At 52.3% G+C, this 16,573-nt stretch overlaps 8 protein-coding genes across 8 annotated transcripts; 5 read left to right on the plus strand and 3 right to left on the minus strand.

Annotated features, from left to right (window-relative positions):
• Positions 1–158: 158 nt before the first annotated feature.
• N7482_001126 (putative phosphoinositide phosphatase (Sac1)) lies at positions 159–2,378 on the plus strand (the record flags this gene model as incomplete). The annotated part of the gene is made up of 3 exons (XM_056683251.1): positions 159–366; positions 423–2,149; positions 2,202–2,378. The coding sequence occupies 3 exons, from the start codon at positions 159–161 to the stop codon at positions 2,376–2,378; spliced, it is 2,112 nt and encodes a 703-aa protein (XP_056546857.1).
• Positions 2,379–3,074: 696 nt separating this feature from the next.
• On the plus strand, positions 3,075–4,809 carry N7482_001127 (tetrahydrofolate synthase; the record flags this gene model as incomplete). Its single annotated transcript, XM_056683252.1, has 3 exons — positions 3,075–3,092; positions 3,195–3,359; positions 3,403–4,809. The coding sequence occupies 3 exons, from the start codon at positions 3,075–3,077 to the stop codon at positions 4,807–4,809; spliced, it is 1,590 nt and encodes a 529-aa protein (XP_056546858.1).
• Positions 4,810–5,356: 547 nt separating this feature from the next.
• Positions 5,357–7,079, plus strand: N7482_001128 (glycylpeptide N-tetradecanoyltransferase swoF; the record flags this gene model as incomplete). Its single annotated transcript, XM_056683253.1, has 3 exons — positions 5,357–5,973; positions 6,047–6,830; positions 6,882–7,079. The coding sequence occupies 3 exons, from the start codon at positions 5,357–5,359 to the stop codon at positions 7,077–7,079; spliced, it is 1,599 nt and encodes a 532-aa protein (XP_056546859.1).
• A 388-nt stretch (positions 7,080–7,467) lies between these two features.
• N7482_001129 (uncharacterized protein) lies at positions 7,468–9,518 on the plus strand (the record flags this gene model as incomplete). The annotated part of the gene is made up of 2 exons (XM_056683254.1): positions 7,468–7,510; positions 7,633–9,518. 2 exons carry the CDS (start codon positions 7,468–7,470, stop codon positions 9,516–9,518), a joined length of 1,929 nt encoding a protein of 642 aa, XP_056546860.1.
• A 311-nt stretch (positions 9,519–9,829) lies between these two features.
• Positions 9,830–12,282, minus strand: N7482_001130 (uncharacterized protein; the record flags this gene model as incomplete). The annotated part of the gene is made up of 2 exons (XM_056683255.1): positions 9,830–11,966; positions 12,029–12,282. The coding sequence occupies 2 exons, from the start codon at positions 12,280–12,282 to the stop codon at positions 9,830–9,832; spliced, it is 2,391 nt and encodes a 796-aa protein (XP_056546861.1).
• A 199-nt stretch (positions 12,283–12,481) lies between these two features.
• Positions 12,482–13,984, plus strand: N7482_001131 (alpha/beta hydrolase; the record flags this gene model as incomplete). The annotated part of the gene is made up of 5 exons (XM_056683256.1): positions 12,482–12,591; positions 12,653–12,726; positions 12,774–12,974; positions 13,036–13,845; positions 13,920–13,984. 5 exons carry the CDS (start codon positions 12,482–12,484, stop codon positions 13,982–13,984), a joined length of 1,260 nt encoding a protein of 419 aa, XP_056546862.1.
• A 307-nt stretch (positions 13,985–14,291) lies between these two features.
• N7482_001132 (uncharacterized protein) lies at positions 14,292–14,537 on the minus strand (the record flags this gene model as incomplete). Its single annotated transcript, XM_056683257.1, has 1 exon — positions 14,292–14,537. The coding sequence occupies one exon, from the start codon at positions 14,535–14,537 to the stop codon at positions 14,292–14,294; it is 246 nt and encodes an 81-aa protein (XP_056546863.1).
• Positions 14,538–15,112: 575 nt separating this feature from the next.
• On the minus strand, positions 15,113–16,418 carry N7482_001133 (uncharacterized protein; the record flags this gene model as incomplete). The annotated part of the gene is made up of 2 exons (XM_056683258.1): positions 15,113–16,023; positions 16,241–16,418. The coding sequence occupies 2 exons, from the start codon at positions 16,416–16,418 to the stop codon at positions 15,113–15,115; spliced, it is 1,089 nt and encodes a 362-aa protein (XP_056546864.1).
• Positions 16,419–16,573: the final 155 nt, after the last annotated feature.

A 16,573-nucleotide genomic window follows, 5' to 3' on the forward strand; every position in this document is an offset into this window, starting at 1 on the left:
GGCCCCAAGTGACCAGGTGGCCCGCGCCTGCCGCTTTGGCGTGTGTACGCCGCGGTCGATCATGTGTTTCTGGCCGCGCTTCCCTCTGTTCTTCCCCCACCAACCCCCTGATAATATCCGCACCTAAAACCAAGACACTCGTCTTTCGGCTGCCTGCCATGGCGCCTCAGATTCTCCCTTTCAGGGATGTCAATTTACACGCTTCGCCCTCCCACTATGCCTTTACCTCGCCCTCATCTCCCCAGGCACCGACTCTCGTGGTGGACCGGCCGACTGGCGACCTCCGTCTGAATGATGGCCCTCTATCGGGCGCAAAACGCATCTCGAGCATCGCGGGAATTCTGGGAATTATCAAGCTGAAGCTAGGTGAATTGTGACCGCAACGACAAGATGACGGGGGCTGTGCTGACCTCCCCGAATAGACAAATACATTATTGTCATCACCAAAGCCCAGCCCATGGGGCGCCTCCGCGGCCACATGGTGTACAAAGTCGCCTCGACCGAGTTTCTTCCGATGCGCGAGCGCCCCCTCCATGATAAAGACGAAGACACCTATCTCGCTGTGATCAAAGACCTGCTTCGAACCGGCCCTATGTACTTTTCCTACTCCCTGGACCTCACCAACAGTTTCCAGCGACAATCGCAGAGTCCGTCCGATATTCCTATGTGGAAGTGCGCTGACGATCGTTTTTTCTGGAACCGGTTTATCCAGTCCGACCTGATCGACTTCAGCTTGGGAGAACATAACACAAATGGCATTCGCTATGGCCCCCAGCCGGGTGCTGACCCTTACATCCTTCCAGTGATGTTCGGCATGCTGCGCATCACCCCGGCTCGAGTCAAGGGAACCTCCTTCACATTCGCACTCATTACACGGCGATCCAGGCACCGTGCTGGGACGAGATACTTCTCCCGCGGTATCGACGAGCACGGCAATGTATCGAACTACAACGAAACAGAGCAGATTGTGATTCTGAACGATACGACCGGAGGATTGTCAGGCTATGCTCCAGGTCAGTCGATGACCAACGGCAAGACAGGACAGGATCTTCAGGTCTACTCTTTTGTTCAGACCCGGGGTAGTGTACCGGTCTTTTGGGCTGAAGTCAACGACCTCAAATATACGCCCAAACTTCAGGTTCGGGGCGTCGAGACCGCGGTCGAGGCTGCGCGTAAGCATTTTGCGGAGCAGATTCGCCTGTATGGAGAGAACTACATGGTCAACCTCGTTAACCAAAAGGGCCGAGAGGAACGCGTGAAGAAGGCTTACGAGCAGCTGGTTCGCATTCTCATCTCTTCTTCAACCGAGACAACCGAAGCTGATGAGAAGACGCCTGAGAAGCTGCATGTCCTGGAACCAGGCCTGAAGCAAAAAGAGATGGATCGTCTGCACTACATCTATTTCGACTTCCACAACGAGACCAAGGGTCTCAAATGGCATCGGGCTGAACTGCTGATGGGTCGCTTGAACGATGGCTTGACCCAAGGTGGCTACTTCCGTGGTGTGGAATTTCCCGGATCATCTGGTGGACAGCTAGATATCCGGTCAAAACAAACAAGTGTGGTGCGAACCAATTGTATGGACTGCCTTGATCGAACCAATGTTGTACAAAGCATGCTCGGCCGCTGGGCGGTGACCCGACAACTCATGGATGCTGGGGTGCTTCGCCCTGGTGAGACCGCCAACGATGACCGAGACTTTGAGGATTTATTCCGGAATATCTGGGCAGACAATGCCGATGTTGTTTCCAAGTCCTATTCTGGCACTGGAGCCCTGAAGACCGACTTTACTCGTACGGGCAAGCGGACTCGGGCCGGTGCTCTTCAGGACCTGAACAACTCTATTACGCGCTATGTGCGTAACAACTTCATGGACGGACCCCGCCAGGATGGCTTTGATGTGTTCCTGGGCACCTACCTTCCATCAGACACAGCATTTGCCAACATTCAGCTATTCATTGACGGCCGACCGCTCGTGATCCAAGCTATTCCGTATGTCTTTGCGGCCAGCTTGTTCATGGTATTGATTGCAACTTTCACAAGACGATTGCCTGACGCAGCGGTCTGGCCGCTCCGACTTTTTATGATCTTCTGGATCATCATCGGTGCCTACTCCTTCCGTTTCATCCATGGGCATGGCATGCTATATGTACGTTTATTCTCCTCCAAAATATTAATCACTAGTGTTGACCGATTCTCAGGTGAACTGGCCGAAGCTCAATACCCCCGTCGCAGGCGCCGAAGGATACCAGGATGCTCTCATCAAGGCACGCTCCGATCCCATCATCGGTCAATGGCTTCCTTCCAGAAGACACCAACGCGGCATTAGCAATGCTCGTCTCGTTTTCCTGGAGGAAGGCAAGACTAGGATCGAATAAATGCGCTCATCGCGCTCATATCCTTTGTGTGATTTCTCACATCAAACCCTGTCTTCATATCTGTACCCTTCATGGCTTGTATGTTCTAGTATAATTACTTCTCACTTGGCGGGGCCGTCTTTGACCCGTTTTCGTTTCCATTTGTCTCTTTCGTCGGCATTGCTGTGCCTCCCTTCCCTCTTCTGCTGATACAATCTCTGTTCACTCCCACATGGCTTATCACGCTCATACTTGGGTGCCAATCTTCACCCTTGCTGATGCGGCACCTTTGCCCTTTTTTGTTTAGCACCTCAAGAGGTATACGGTATTCAGGGTGGCGTATTGATTAAATATAATCCATGCCAATTGATCAGTTACTCATTTATTACCTTTCCGGTGTAGAGAACAACATTGCGATTGAATCCCAGGCATTCTGCACGTATTTCACACCGCTGACTCCATCGAGCTTATCGTCAAGATAAGGCGGGTCATGTTCACGTGACATCTCCGAAGTCAAAGACCACTGGTTTCCCGAGGAGAGGCAGGATGGGGGGGGCAGAACCAGATAATCTTCGAGCTGCCGGGGTTTCTTGTCGCGAAACACCCCGCCTGCTCATTTGAAATTGCAAGCAAGGGTCGCACTTGTCCATGAGAGGGATCTGGAGGTCATTTCGCTGGTCCTGTCCACAGCGGCGAGTCTCGACTCACTCGCCTGCTATGACACGCTCATACGAGGTATGCCGGGCTTCTCTGTCTCAACGGCCCTGCAACTCCGCATGGCCAGGTGATATCGCTTGCATGCTATAGGTCACGTGTACTGATTTTGTTTATGTCTAGGCTGCAATTGCAGCGCTCAATTCCTTACAGACTAACTTTGCGATTGTGGAGGAGCTGCGGAAATCAAGGTCGCGGGAGGATATGAACAAGCGATCCCTCCCGGAGACGGTTGAATGGCTTCGTCGTATTGGATATAAGGTTGGCAACAAAATATGCCGTATGCTGGTATGCTGTTGAGGAATACGCTGCTGACATTGCTTTCTCTTAGCCTGCCGATCTGGATCAATTGAACCCGGTGCATGTTGCGGGGACCAAGGGCAAGGGCTCAACCTCCGCATTCATCTCCACCATTCTCTCCCAGTACACCAAGTCGGAGCCGGGCCAATCCACCCCTCGACTTCACAAGGTCGGGCTCTACACATCCCCGCATCTGCGTTTCGCCCGCGAGCGCATCAAGATCGACAATGCCCCGCTTTCCGAGGAACAATTCGCTCGGTACTTCTTCGAAGTCTGGGACCGTCTAGAGGATGCAGCCAGGGTGGCTGGTGAGGATCCCACCGCGCCGGGCGCGAAGCCGCAATACTTCCGTTATCTGACGCTGATGGCGTTCCACACGTACTTGAGCGAGGGCGTTGACGCTGCAGTCATCGAGTGCGGCATTGGAGGAGAATACGATTGCACCAATGTGATTGAGCGGCCAAAGGTGACGGCTATCACCAGTCTTGGAATTGACCACACCGCTATGCTGGGTACTACAATTGAGCAAATCGCATGGCACAAGGGTGGTATCATCAAGTCTGGTGTCAAAGCTTTCACAGCCCCGCAAGGCCAAAGCGCAGAGAGCGTGCTGGCCGAGCGTGCTGCAACCAAGGGCACTCAGTTGGACGTTGTGTTTGAGCATCCCGACCTTCGTGCAGGTACCAGCCAAGTGAAGCTTGGGCTGGCAGGTGATTTTCAATACATCAATGCCTCCCTGGCAGTCGCATCTGCTGCAGAGTTCTTGAGAAAGATGGGCGTGGCGGAGATATCTGAGAATGTCATGTTTGAACCTCTTCCAGCCAAGTTCAAGGCCGGGCTTGAGGAGACTCGCCTGGGTGGCCGGTGTGAGACTCGCTTCGAGAAGCACGTCACTTGGTATATCGATGGAGGACATACGCTGGAGAGCATCCGGCTGGCTGGCCAGTGGTTTGCCTCGCAAATTCACGCCGACTCGTCATCTAACGATGTTGCTACGAAAAAGCCGCGGATCTTGATTTTCAATCAGCAGACTCGGGACAGCTCAGCTCTGGCTCGTGCCCTCCATGAGACTCTCGCTGCTGCATTAGAATCCGACACTCCTTTCACCCACGCTTTGTTCTGCACAAACATTACATACAAGCAAGCTGGTTTCCGTCCCGACTTGGTCAGTATGAGCACTAATGCTGACGATCTCGAGCTGCTTCGGGTTCAAAAGTCACTCGCAGCTACCTGGAATGAGATTGACCCCAAGGCTCACACCCAAGTGTTTGGAACGATTGAAGAGGCCGTTGACTTTGCGCGTAATGTGGCTGCTCAGGCACGCAAGGCCATCCAGGAAGACGAGGCGCCTGTCATGACTTTTGTCACTGGTAGTATCCATCTCGTCGGTGGCTTCCTCGATGTGGTTGAGACGAAGCCATACACAGAGAATGCTTAATCTCTTCTCATGGTCTGGATTTCAAATTCATGGGCAGCCTGGAGCTCCATGTCTCTTTTGGTTCTTGTATCAACTCTTGACATATAATTTATGACATAGCGAGACGGCGATGGCTATAGAGATGACCTTTTTTGTGGATTTCAACAATTCGAGATTCCCATACAATGCATTTGCTAAGCAGGAATACATGGACTCTGCCCTGCCATGCCAGTGCATGTAGTGCCGAGGTTCCTTTTGCTGCAGCTAAGCAAGGAATAGACACTAAAAGAATGTAGACACTGACTAAATAGATATCAATATTAGTTAGTTAACCCATATATATAATAATGTAATCACCCAAACTTTTGTTCTGAGTCTGTTCTCCTGTAATAGTTCAGATCGTATAGTTTCCTGCGCCCAAAACTAGACGGGGCAGAAAGTTGGGACCCCCGGGACCCCCCGCCGATCCGCGTTTCATGCGCTTAACGTGGGGCCGCAACGAAATCCTCCTCTTCTCCCGCTCACCACCATCACCGCCTCTCCCTGCAATTCTCTCTAACCAGTGGCCATGTCGGACTCCCAGGACAAGGGCAAAGGCCCCAAGCGCCATGAGAGTGAGTCTGAAGACGCGGGCGCCGGCAGCGCCTCAGACAGTAGCAAGGGTACCCAGTCCCCGCCATACAGCCCTCCCGAAGCCTTTACTGAATTCTTGGATGATGCAGCTACCCCCTCCACCGGTTCCACGAAGAAGCTTCCCTCGAAGGTACTCAAGTCGCTTATGGAAATGAACCCGGCACTGAAGCATGAGCTCGCCGGCATGGACCAGGATACGGCGGCGCAGACACTCGCGAATCTGGACATCTCGCAGTTGTTGACTGGCCTCTCAATGGGCGGCGGGAAGAACCAGAAGGATATGGCTTCGTACAAGTTCTGGCAGACACAGCCTGTCCCGCATTTCGATGACCGGGCGCACCCGACTCCCGTTGCGCAGGGACCGATCAAAATGATTGACCCGGAGAAGGTCTCGAAGACGCCGGACCCATTGGTCGAGGGATTTGAGTGGTGTACCCTTGACTTGACAAACGAGACTGAGCTGCAGGAACTGTACGAGTTGTTGAACAACCATTATGTGGAGGATGACAATGCCATGTTCCGATTCGCCTACTCGCAGTCCTTCTTGCACTGGTACGATATCTCTACGGGACCCTTGATATTTCGCATAAGAATTACTGACGCTGAATACTTTATGTTTCAACAGGGCCTTGATGTCTCCGGGCTGGAAGAAGGAATGGCATGTCGGTGTCCGGGCGACCAAGTCCCGAAAGCTGGTTGCATCGATTTGCGGTGTTCCGACGGAAATCCGTGTCCGCGGGGAGCGCCTCAAGGTGACCGAAATTAACTTCCTCTGCATTCACAAGAAGCTGCGCTCGAAGCGATTGACCCCGGTCCTGATCAAGGAGATCACTCGCCGCTGCTATGTCAAGGGTATTTTCCAGGCCATCTATACTGGTGGTGTGATCTTGCCCACCCCCGTTAGCTCCTGCCGATACTACCACCGCGCCCTGGACTGGCTGAAGCTGTACGAGGTCGGGTTCTCGCCTCTTCCTCATGGCTCGACGAAGGCTCGCCAGATCACCAAAAACCACCTCCCTGCTACCACCTCGACCCCCGGCCTGCGGCCGATGGAGTCTAAGGATATTGATGCCGTTCACGACCTACTGGAACGATACTTGCTCCGCTTCGACATGAATCAAGCTTTTACCCGGGAGGAGATCGACCACTGGATGCTGTATAAGGAGCAGCCTGGCAAGGAGCAGGTTGTTTGGGCGTATGTGGTGGAGGACCCGGAGACCAAGAAGATCACCGACTTCGTCTCCTTCTACAACCTTGAGTCTACTGTCATTGATAACTCTAAGCACGAGCTTGTCCGTGCCGCTTACCTCTACTACTATGCGACTGAGACTGCGTTTACCGACAACGCGAAGGCGCTTAAGGAGCGTCTCCAGCTTCTAATGAACGATGCGCTTATCTGCGCTAAGCAGGTAAGGCATTTCTTTCGTTTTCTCTCAAACCTCCTTCTCACATCATTCTAGGCCAAGTTCGACGTCTTCAACGCCCTTACTTCGCACGACAACCCCATGTTCCTCGAGCAGCTCAAATTTGGTCCTGGCGATGGTCAACTTCACTTCTACCTGTACAACTACCGCACGGCTGCCGTCCCCGGTGGAATCAATGACAAGAACCTGCCCGACGAGAAGAAGATGGGCGGCGTGGGCATTGTTATGCTGTAGGCCGCGCTTGTCCCTTTTGGCTAGAGGGGTTGAGAATATTTTCGGACACCATGAAAACGAATCTCCTTATGTTGCTATGAAAATAAGATCAACAAGTGTAAATGGATCAAACACAAATCGCCTTCCAATGCCTTCGAATCGTAGCTGTCTAGAAAAGGAAACGGTCTGGGCCGGCGCGCACGGACACCTCAGGCAGCGATATGAGACGTCGTCATCTGGAACGTCCCATCGCCCTCCAACTTCCATTCATTCCGTCGAGTCTTACGACTTCTTGACTGCCCATCCTGTTTCACTCGTTCGCGACCTTTTGTTTGTCTTTTCTGGACAGCACCTGGGAGGCCACCGCAGGAAGTGAAGCAGCGGGCGGCTCCGCGTATTCGCAGTAACAATGGGTGCGGGCCAGTCGACTGATTATAGTGGAGCATCCCCAGGTCAGTCCGTACCAAGCCTCTGCGTCTCTACAGCATGGCGATCAAAATTTCCTTGCGGAATCGTCTTTGGAGCCCCTCTTGTAACATGTACTGATCTATAAACCCGAGCTGACTATGAATAGAGGAGCTAAGCCACCTGCTGGCGGAGCGTTTCGCCGCAAAATGCTTCTCGCCATTAGAGCTTACGCATTTCAAAGACAACTTTTTCTCTCGTGCGGCAGAGCACGGGGGTTTTCGTTACTGGAATGAAAAGACCCTCTCGGATTTCTTGGGGGTTCCGGATGGGTTCTCGGGCGTGGATCAGGCTTCCCTTGACGCGGGACCTGTTCTTTTCCGCATGGTTTCGTACCTTGGAGCATTCCCCTTTCAGAGTACCTTGGCGCCAAGTGTTTTGACGTTCGAGGCCATGGTCAAGGTGGTGGTCCTATTGACTGAGCGCTACGGCAAAGTGCTCCGCCGAGGGCGGAAAGACCGCGTTAAGTTGCTCTTTGGTAGCCTTGCTGATGTTGGGAGGAAGTACATCGGACCACCCCCAAAACAAAATGTAGAGAATGACCATAGTCAGCCAGGAGCGGAGGAAGAGCCTGATCCCTCTGCTGTCAGCTCTCATGTTCCGGGATTCTCTATCGACGAGCCCGCCAATGACGATTATGATGAAGATGAGGATGATGACCTTGCTCTTGCGGCATTGGAGTCCCTTGATGCAATTGAGGTGTTCAAGCATGACCACCGTGTTGATCGGACTGTCTATGAAACACGCATTTCGATCGATACCTTCCGCCGGCTGCTTATGCTGTTGCTTGTGATTGCGCCTCTGAAGCCACTTGAATCCGTCAAGACCTACACATATGACCTGAGTCCCGACCGGCTTGAGGCAACCCAAAAAGAAGCCGATAGAATCATTGCAGCGTTCTCTCCAGAGGAATGTGATGGCGGCATATCGTACAGGGCATTTGCCCGTACAATCTCGACATCTTTACCATACTTATTCGATCCTCTGACGGCATTGTTTGAGCACATGCTTTTCAGTAAGAACCTGATGCTTTCCCAAAGACGACAGAGTGACGTTGCCCACAAGGAGGAGATAGAAGAGAAATCTGAAGAAGCCCTTTCGGCAAAGCCAATTATGCTCCTAGGAAGCTTCGAGTCGACAATACTCAACCCAGCGATCCTTTCCCACATGTCATTTTTCTTGCCTTCGCCTTCACCATCTTCGAACCTTTTCAAAAGTGGCATTCGTCTTCATCCTGTCTTCTCCACAACCGCTCACGGCTCCTCACTGACATCCTTCTCCCACCACGTTCTCACCTGGCAGTCTGCCAGTCTTCTTATTCTGCAAGGTACACCGGAAGGAGACAGTGAGGAGCTTGTTACAATTGGTGCCTACCTCCCGAAATCCTGGAAATCACCCTCATCACACAGCTCGTCTTCGGCCTCAAGCTCCGATCCTCTTGCCTACCTGTTCCAACTTTCCCCTAAGCACCTCGTTCTGCCTGGAAATCCAGCTTCAGCTATCCAGAAGCAGACCAATCTGCCCGTAGCGTGGTTCTCAACACAAACAGGACTTGCAATTGGCTGCCAGATTCCGCCGCGTTCACGCAGTCAGCAGGCCCATCCCAGTCCACATGGAGCCGCTAGTTTACTAATCGATGTGAATCTCGAAATCGCCGAATTCCATGTCGAGCCAGTCGGTCACAACGGCGTTTTCATTCCATCCGGGACTGCATCACCGGAGGACGCGTCGATCAAGACCCGCTTAGATATCTATTCACTTGAGATCTGGGGCGTGGTCCCGGACCCGGAGCAGGCGTTTGTCTCGGACCCAAGCTTAAGTGCTGTTGAGCTGCAGCGGGCTAAGTGGGACTTCGAAGCTCGCGAAGCCGAGAGACGGCGCAACATTAATCTCAAAGCTGGGGCCGGAGACTCTGCAAAAGAGAGTGCTCGGTGGCTGCTAGAAACGGCAGGGATTATTGGTGACCAAGGGCAACATTCAGGCGGAAGTGTGTGAGATAGCTGGATTGATGTGCTTTTTTTGGGTCTGGAAATGGCATTGGACCTTGGTGTTTGGTGGTTAATTGAGTTTTACTTGCATGCCAATCTGATTTTGATTATTCGACAATCTACCTCCGCTTTTAATTTGAAACTGTAATTTGAAATATTGATCTACAGTTAGCGCATTTTTCTACATGGCGGCTACGTACTAAACCGGGAACAAATTGGCCAAAACAACTGAGCATTACATTTTGTACATATAGATGTGCCGTGCAGTTAGATTATCCATGTAGCACTGGAATAAAACAACCCCAAAGAATTATCGCCTTAAACACGCAGGGGCGGCATACCCATGGGCGCACCATAGAATTCCAACAGCTCCTCTTCCTCTTCAGGCTCCATCACATTGCTCTCAACCTCAGATTCTTCCTCGGCCAGTTTCGCCACAGCCTTCGAAGGACGGCTGCGTGAAGAAGCACCGGGATTTGCCGCAGAAGCGGGAGTGCTTTCTGCCTCGAAAGCCTCGCGGGCATCTTCGTGAGGAAGCCGAAGGGCAGGGAAGCCATCGGGCGCACGCTCAGCCCGGTCCATGACCTCATTCATGTACTTACGGACTTCGTCGGCCGGCTTGACAACACGGGTTAGAGGCTCTAGGATCCGGGCATTGGCGGCATGAATGCGGAATGTGACAGGTTGCCAGTATTCCTTGAGATTTGCATCATTGTCAGGTTTTTCACCAGCCGTAGCAGGCGTTCCTGGTTGGCCAGGCTTGGTATCTGGCTTATCAGAGGACTCTTGTTTTTGAGGCGTGTCGGCAGGAGCGGGCGTATCGGCAGCTTTCTCCCCCTTGGCTGCCTTCTTTGATTTAGAAGTGCCTTTGCCTTTTCCGCGCCCAGAGCCAGCATCGGGCGCAGTCTCGATTGGGAATGGCGTGTCTGGGTCTACTTTCTTCACAATGAGGAAAGAAGCTAGAATGGTATTCTCGTTTGAAATCCATTCCAGAATTGAATGCTCAGGGAACAAGTAACGATCGCCCGAGCCAGCATGACCAGAGGTACTGCTCCCATATGGTGTCAACGGAGAAGTGAATTCAAAAACCACGGACTTGTAGTTGAGTGGGGTCGGTGTGGGTCGCGCCGCAGGCACTTGGGGACGATAATAAGGCGTAGGAGAGCCGTATTGCGCCGGGCGTGATTGAAGAGGAGGCTGTGTTCCGTACGGCGATTGCTGCTGAAATGGAGGATAAGGGGGGCCTGGTCGGGGTGTTTGCTGTTGAATATTGCTGGCACCTTTAGTGGGCTGCCCCGCAGGGGCTTGCGGTTGTGATGCTGTGTTGGAGGCTGATGTGCTAGCAGGACCAGGAATAACCGATGGACCTGATGTTGCTGGTTGCGTTGAGCCTAATGGAGTAGCTTGAGGGTTGGTTGGCCCAGTTGTCCCGGGCTCTTGTTTCAGAGCCGGCGTAGGGGTGGGGGTGTGCTGGGTGGCGCTGGGTACTGGTGGCGGGCCTCCTTGGGTCGGTGTCGGGGTTTGAGGTTGAATTTCGGATTTAGGTGGTCCTTCGGCTGGCTTTTTGGCTGATGCCGGTGTGGGTGCTTTTGGTTCTGCCGCCGATTGCTGCTGGGGCTCCTTTGACGGTGGTTGAGCCGCGGTGGTATTTTGGGGCGTGTTGCCCGATCCTTGCAACGGGGTCTTCGTTTCCGAGCCTTGTTTTTGCTGAGTGTCAGGTTGTGGTGGGGTTGGCTTCGTCTGTGACGCGGGGGTTGCTGTCTTTAATGCCGGCGCTGGTGGTGTAGATGCTGCTGCTGCGTTCCGTTGACGTTCCTGCTGCTCCCTCGCCTTGATGATTGCGTTAAGTTCATCGATATGGGCCTGGAAAGCACGAAGCTGCTCCTGCGAGGCCTGGCTAGACGCCACCACTCTCATAAGTGCTTTCAGCTCTGGATCTGCGGCAGCTCTGGTAGCAAGCATTTGGATGACGGGATCTGGGCTCGGCTTGGCAGGCTGCGCCGATTGTCCACTTTGCGGTGGCCGTTGTCCCGACTGAGGCTGTGTTTGATTCGGGCCACGTTGCTGCTGTGGCGGCGGATGAGTGCCCGGATATCCCTGTGGAGGGCGACCGGGAGCTGCAGGGGAGTAGGGAGGTCTTTTTTGATTGCCTGGATATGGCTGGTATTGCTGGAAGTTGTTTGGATGCCCGTAGTGGACCATCTGTTTTTGGGGAGGGGCATATTGAATCGCTGGTGGCGCGTTGGGGTCTTTCACTGTGTAAATCATCGCGTCGAAGCGATGAGGTCCAATTGTGACGTCGCAAGGCCCGATTCTAGTCATTGAATCCTTGGGCGGGTTGTTCTTCTCGATTTGTTCGCGCTTCGTCTTCTTCGGCTTGGTGTAGTACCGGACCAGGATGCCATCGCTCAGCCATTTCTTCTTAGATCTCTCGAGAGATGTAAGCAGCACTGCGCTGTAACAAACAACCGCTCTCTGTCAGCGCCATCAAACCGTCGGTGAACCTTGGGATCAAACCTTTCCGCGTATGACTGATACTCCTTGTCCGACAGGTTTTTGGGCTGCTGCACGCGCACCACTGGCACAGCCTCGCCATCTTTGATCGTTGTAGGCAATGGAGCTTCGACAGGCTCAGGCGGTGGTGGTGGCGGCGATGGGACACGAGGAGTCGGTGCCTTTCTCTTCTGAGACTGGGTGGCTGCCTCGGAGGCTCGTCGCTTGGCCGCAGGCTCGCGTCCGGCGCGCGGCGGTTGCTTGCGCTTCTCAGGCATCTTTAATTGGGTGTAGACGCGTAAGAGTCGCCGGTTTCCTGGAGAAACTAGCAGTCCGGCGCGTTGGCGTGGAGAGCGGATGAGGTGGAAGGAGGAAAAGCGTGACGCGATAAGTGGCAGCTTATCGGCGCATCGGCGACTCGCCCTTCTCCGCCTCCGCGCCGAGTGGATGTCGACACTGTCGACACTGCAACGAACGATGGTCGAATTGCAGCCTATCTTCAGGAAGGCCTACTGGACGCTTGCGGCCGGTGGCCTGGCTTATGTCCTGTTTATCTCCACCCTCACTTTTGCTGGGGTACAGCGATTGTATGCATCACCTTCTTTGAGATAGGATTGCAGTATGATTCACCTGGCTGACTGTATCCAGTTTCCTCTATGCAAACAAGGTCAACCCTGCTTACTGGCAGGATGTCAATCAAGTTGAACAGTTTGGTTTCATAAGTATGTGCCATAAGGAATCAATATCGTGCCATCATTGACGATTCCAGAAACCCAGGTTCAGCCATTCTATTTGGTGACCCCTGATAATGAAACGCTCTATGGCTGGCATCTGATGCCTCTGCATCTCTGTCGGGAGCATGAAAAGGAGATGATGGAGAAACCTCCTTCAGGGCCGGCTAAAGACTATACACAAACCTTGGCCTTCAAGCTTCTAGCCAATGACCCCAACGCTCGGGTTGTCGTGAGCTGTATGTGACTGGCTAATCCGTACATCTTTGAGAACGCATTTCTGATTTCGCAACGTGACAGTCCATGGTAATGCTGCCCATCTTGGCTCTGCTCAGAGACCAGCCACTTACAATACAATGCTCGGACTCTCCACCCCGTCGCATCCCGTGCACGTCTTTGCCCTTGACTATCGTGGATTTGGTCTTTCGACCGGTAGCCCGACTGAAGAGGGTGTGATCACCGACGGTATCTCACTTCTTAACTTTCTCACCGCAGGTCCCCTGAGCATCCCTCCTTCTCGCATCGTGATAATGGGCCAAAGTCTGGGTACAGCGGTCACTGCAGCAGTAGCTGAGCGTTTTGCCTTTGGGTCCCCTGATGCGGCCGCAGTCCAGCCGGCCATCAAGAATGCTGAGCCATTCGCTGGAGTTATCTTGCTAGCATCCTTTAGTAATCTTCCCAGCCTCATCCAGTCCTATAGTGTCAAGGGCCTCACTCCTCCGATGCTATCACCACTGGTTGGATATCCTAGGTTCCAAAACTGGGTCATGAGTCATATCGTGGACTATTGGGATACAACAGCAAGAGTGGCTCGTTTGACCGGCGTTAGCACTCCAGTTCCTGACGTTTCTGGGTTGACTTACTCGCACAAGGACCTCGATCTGACTATAGTCCATGCCAAGAATGACCATGAAATTCCGTGGTACGAAGGCCGCCGTGTCTGGACGGCCGCAACAGGAGAGAACATTGAGGGTGCCCCTGGAGCATTGATCTACAAAAAGTCTGAAGGCACCAGCCCTTCTCAGATTGAAATCTGGGAGAACTTAATCACCGGCAAGGATGGCTCCCAGGTTGTGAAGAAGGTCCGCTGGGAGCGAGTTGAATACGGAGGTATGTCAGCTCATGCAAAATTGTCTTTATTCCCCTTCCTAGTTTTCTGTGACTGACTGTTGAGGTTTCACTAGGTCATAATCGTGTTGCATCGTTTTCCGTTGCTGGGCTTGCTGTTCTACGAGCCTTCGAAGAGTGACGTGGTAATGCACGATGAGCATGGATTGCTCAATAGACCAGAGATCATCAATCAGACTATACGGAACAATACATATATTCCAACGCATGCATGTAAATGTTTATACACATGAATACTCACCTTTTTGTCAGGAAGGCAGTCCATGTTGATGGGGAAAACTCTATTGAAGATATAAATGGATATGATCATGAGATTGTAGACTGAAACTCGTTCTATTTGACAAATTTAGACCCAACGCAGAGAACCAGTGTTTAACCCAGATGACAAAGGGGAGTACGTATTTGGTACCTTGAACAGAACTCCACCCTCAATGCCTCGATCGCGACCGATACTTTGACCCAGTCGTTCCTTTTCTAGGTACATCACTCGCTCGATCCCAGGATCGATACTCCGATCGCTGTCGGCGGGAATGGCGAGCAGGTGTACCACGACTGGTGATTTGCGAGTGGTCCGGCTTCTCCTGCATATCCTGGCTTTCGTCCTCAGACCGAAGGTTGAGGATCTGAGCGAGGTTGTCGGCGGTCTGGAAAGGACTGGTGGATCGGGATGGCATCTTGAGTTTTTGTTTTAAACCAGTCTTCTGAAGCTAAAGTGTTTGAGGATAATTGAATGATTTTCAATGGCTTCTAGGGGTATTTGATGAAATGATAACCCACAAAAGAAGATTAGTTACTCTTATATTCGGTGGCACAGTGGATGGCAAATAGTTGCTTTACTCAGCATGAGCGCATGTTGATGCAATACTAAGTAAGTTTCCTAAATGGGAGATAGAGAGCCATGTATTTAAGAAGCATCGATTGACTTTCGGCTGGTCGTGTATGTTTGCTCTAGCAATAGGCAATTTGACGTCTCCAGAAACACCAATGTACGGTACGCTACATTTGAAAAATTCAGACGTGATCAAAGGAAAAGCTGTACCTTTATTTCGCGTGAAGCGTCTCCGTAACTTGGCACAACTCGGTAAGATCTAATAAATGACAGAGCTCTCAATGGTAGATGAACCCATTGAGATACAAAGCAAAACCGAGATTGTAGCTCTTCACATTTCGCACCTATGTAAGCACCACACTTGATGCCCATCTTGAATTGTACATGAAAGAAGCTGAAACGGTTCACTCCCGCGCAGATTCAGCAGCAGAGGCGCTTCAACCCCTTGCTCACAGCCAGTGAGTGCCGCTCGCCCTTCACCAGCTTCTTTCGTGGACGTGTCGGGTGGGAGGTGCCGACGTTGTCCACATTGATAACCTCGGGTGGAGTGAAAATGGCCTTCAACACCACCTTCCTGGTGGCCAGAATCTTCCGGAGCCTACAAGGGTCCTTGACCAGACTCTTCAGTTTATCGAGAGGCTCCTTGGGCTTGACCCGCGCCACATTTTCCCCAATGGGTCTGAACTTTCTGCAGATGATATAGGCCTCTGACGAGTAGAACTCGTCCTCATTCCCTTCGTCGAGTTGCTGAGCAATCTCCTTACTCATAACCAGACTTTGAAGGCGAGGAGGAGGCATAACACGCTGCCCATTGCTCGGTCGGAGCGGCACGATCCCTGGCTGGTTCTGATAAGCCTGGCAGCGTTCAAGGAAGGAACTGTAGTTTGCCGCAAGAGTGATGGCACACAGAGGAGCAAAGCCGAAGTTCGTGATTTCGTTTGGCGGCTTGTTGGCATCGGGCATATTACGAGGCTTCTTGACGGAGACCTCAATGCACAAAGACCACATGTCACTGTAGATGCTCTTGATCACGTACAGTTTTCCGGCCTTCAGGGCAAGCTGGTCGGGGTGCTGTTCCCGGCCAAGATCAACAACAAGGGAAGGGTCAATTCCTATTACAATTGATCCCTCCTGCATAGCCCATCCTTGCAGGGCATATTCGTTGTCGGTCTCACACCGGATGTCGGGGCATGACTGAATGTAGTCGAAGTCGATAATCTTGTCCTGGATGAGAAGGTTGCCATTCACGAAATGTTTAGACAGGGCATTAGATGCAGCCGCCTCAACCTCAGGATCTTCTAGCGCATATTTTCCCTTTGTGTGGCTCACAGCTGGATTTGTTCTTGGAACCTAAATGATGTTAGAGAAAAGTCAACAATCGCACGCGAAGTGAAACTTATGGAGTAGTCATATCAGAACATGGTGTAATCGCATGATCTTGATCCCATGGGCAGCAAACAACAGGGGAAACAGAATTTGATGCTCGTCCAATGTTTTCATCGGTGTGAGAAGGCTGAAAAGGCACACTCTGGCGCAGTGGATACGGACCGAGGCCAGTATAGTGAAGGAGGGTGGAAGTATAGCAGACATTGGGATCTTGCACGCGCTGCTCCTTCGTAGTAAGGTTGTCATTCGGGTTGAACATCACCGAGGTCACGTCGTCCGAAGCTCGAGGAAATGAGACTGGAGGTTGGGGCAAGTTGCCGCCGTTACGACTTGTTTCCATTATGGAGATTTGGGTGAGCGAGCATAGGGTGATATCCTTGGCACTTACGCTAATCAAGAATGCCGTGGATATTGAAGAGTTTAATCGAGAAATGGTGTTGAAGCGTCCTTCATGAGTCCTGGGAGTGTGGTGTTGAATGACGGCGTGGACAACAG

This window comes from Penicillium canariense (assembly GCF_028826845.1).
Source record: "Penicillium canariense strain IBT 26290 chromosome Unknown utg000001l_segment0_segment0, whole genome shotgun sequence".
NCBI lineage: Eukaryota > Fungi > Ascomycota > Eurotiomycetes > Eurotiales > Aspergillaceae > Penicillium > Penicillium canariense.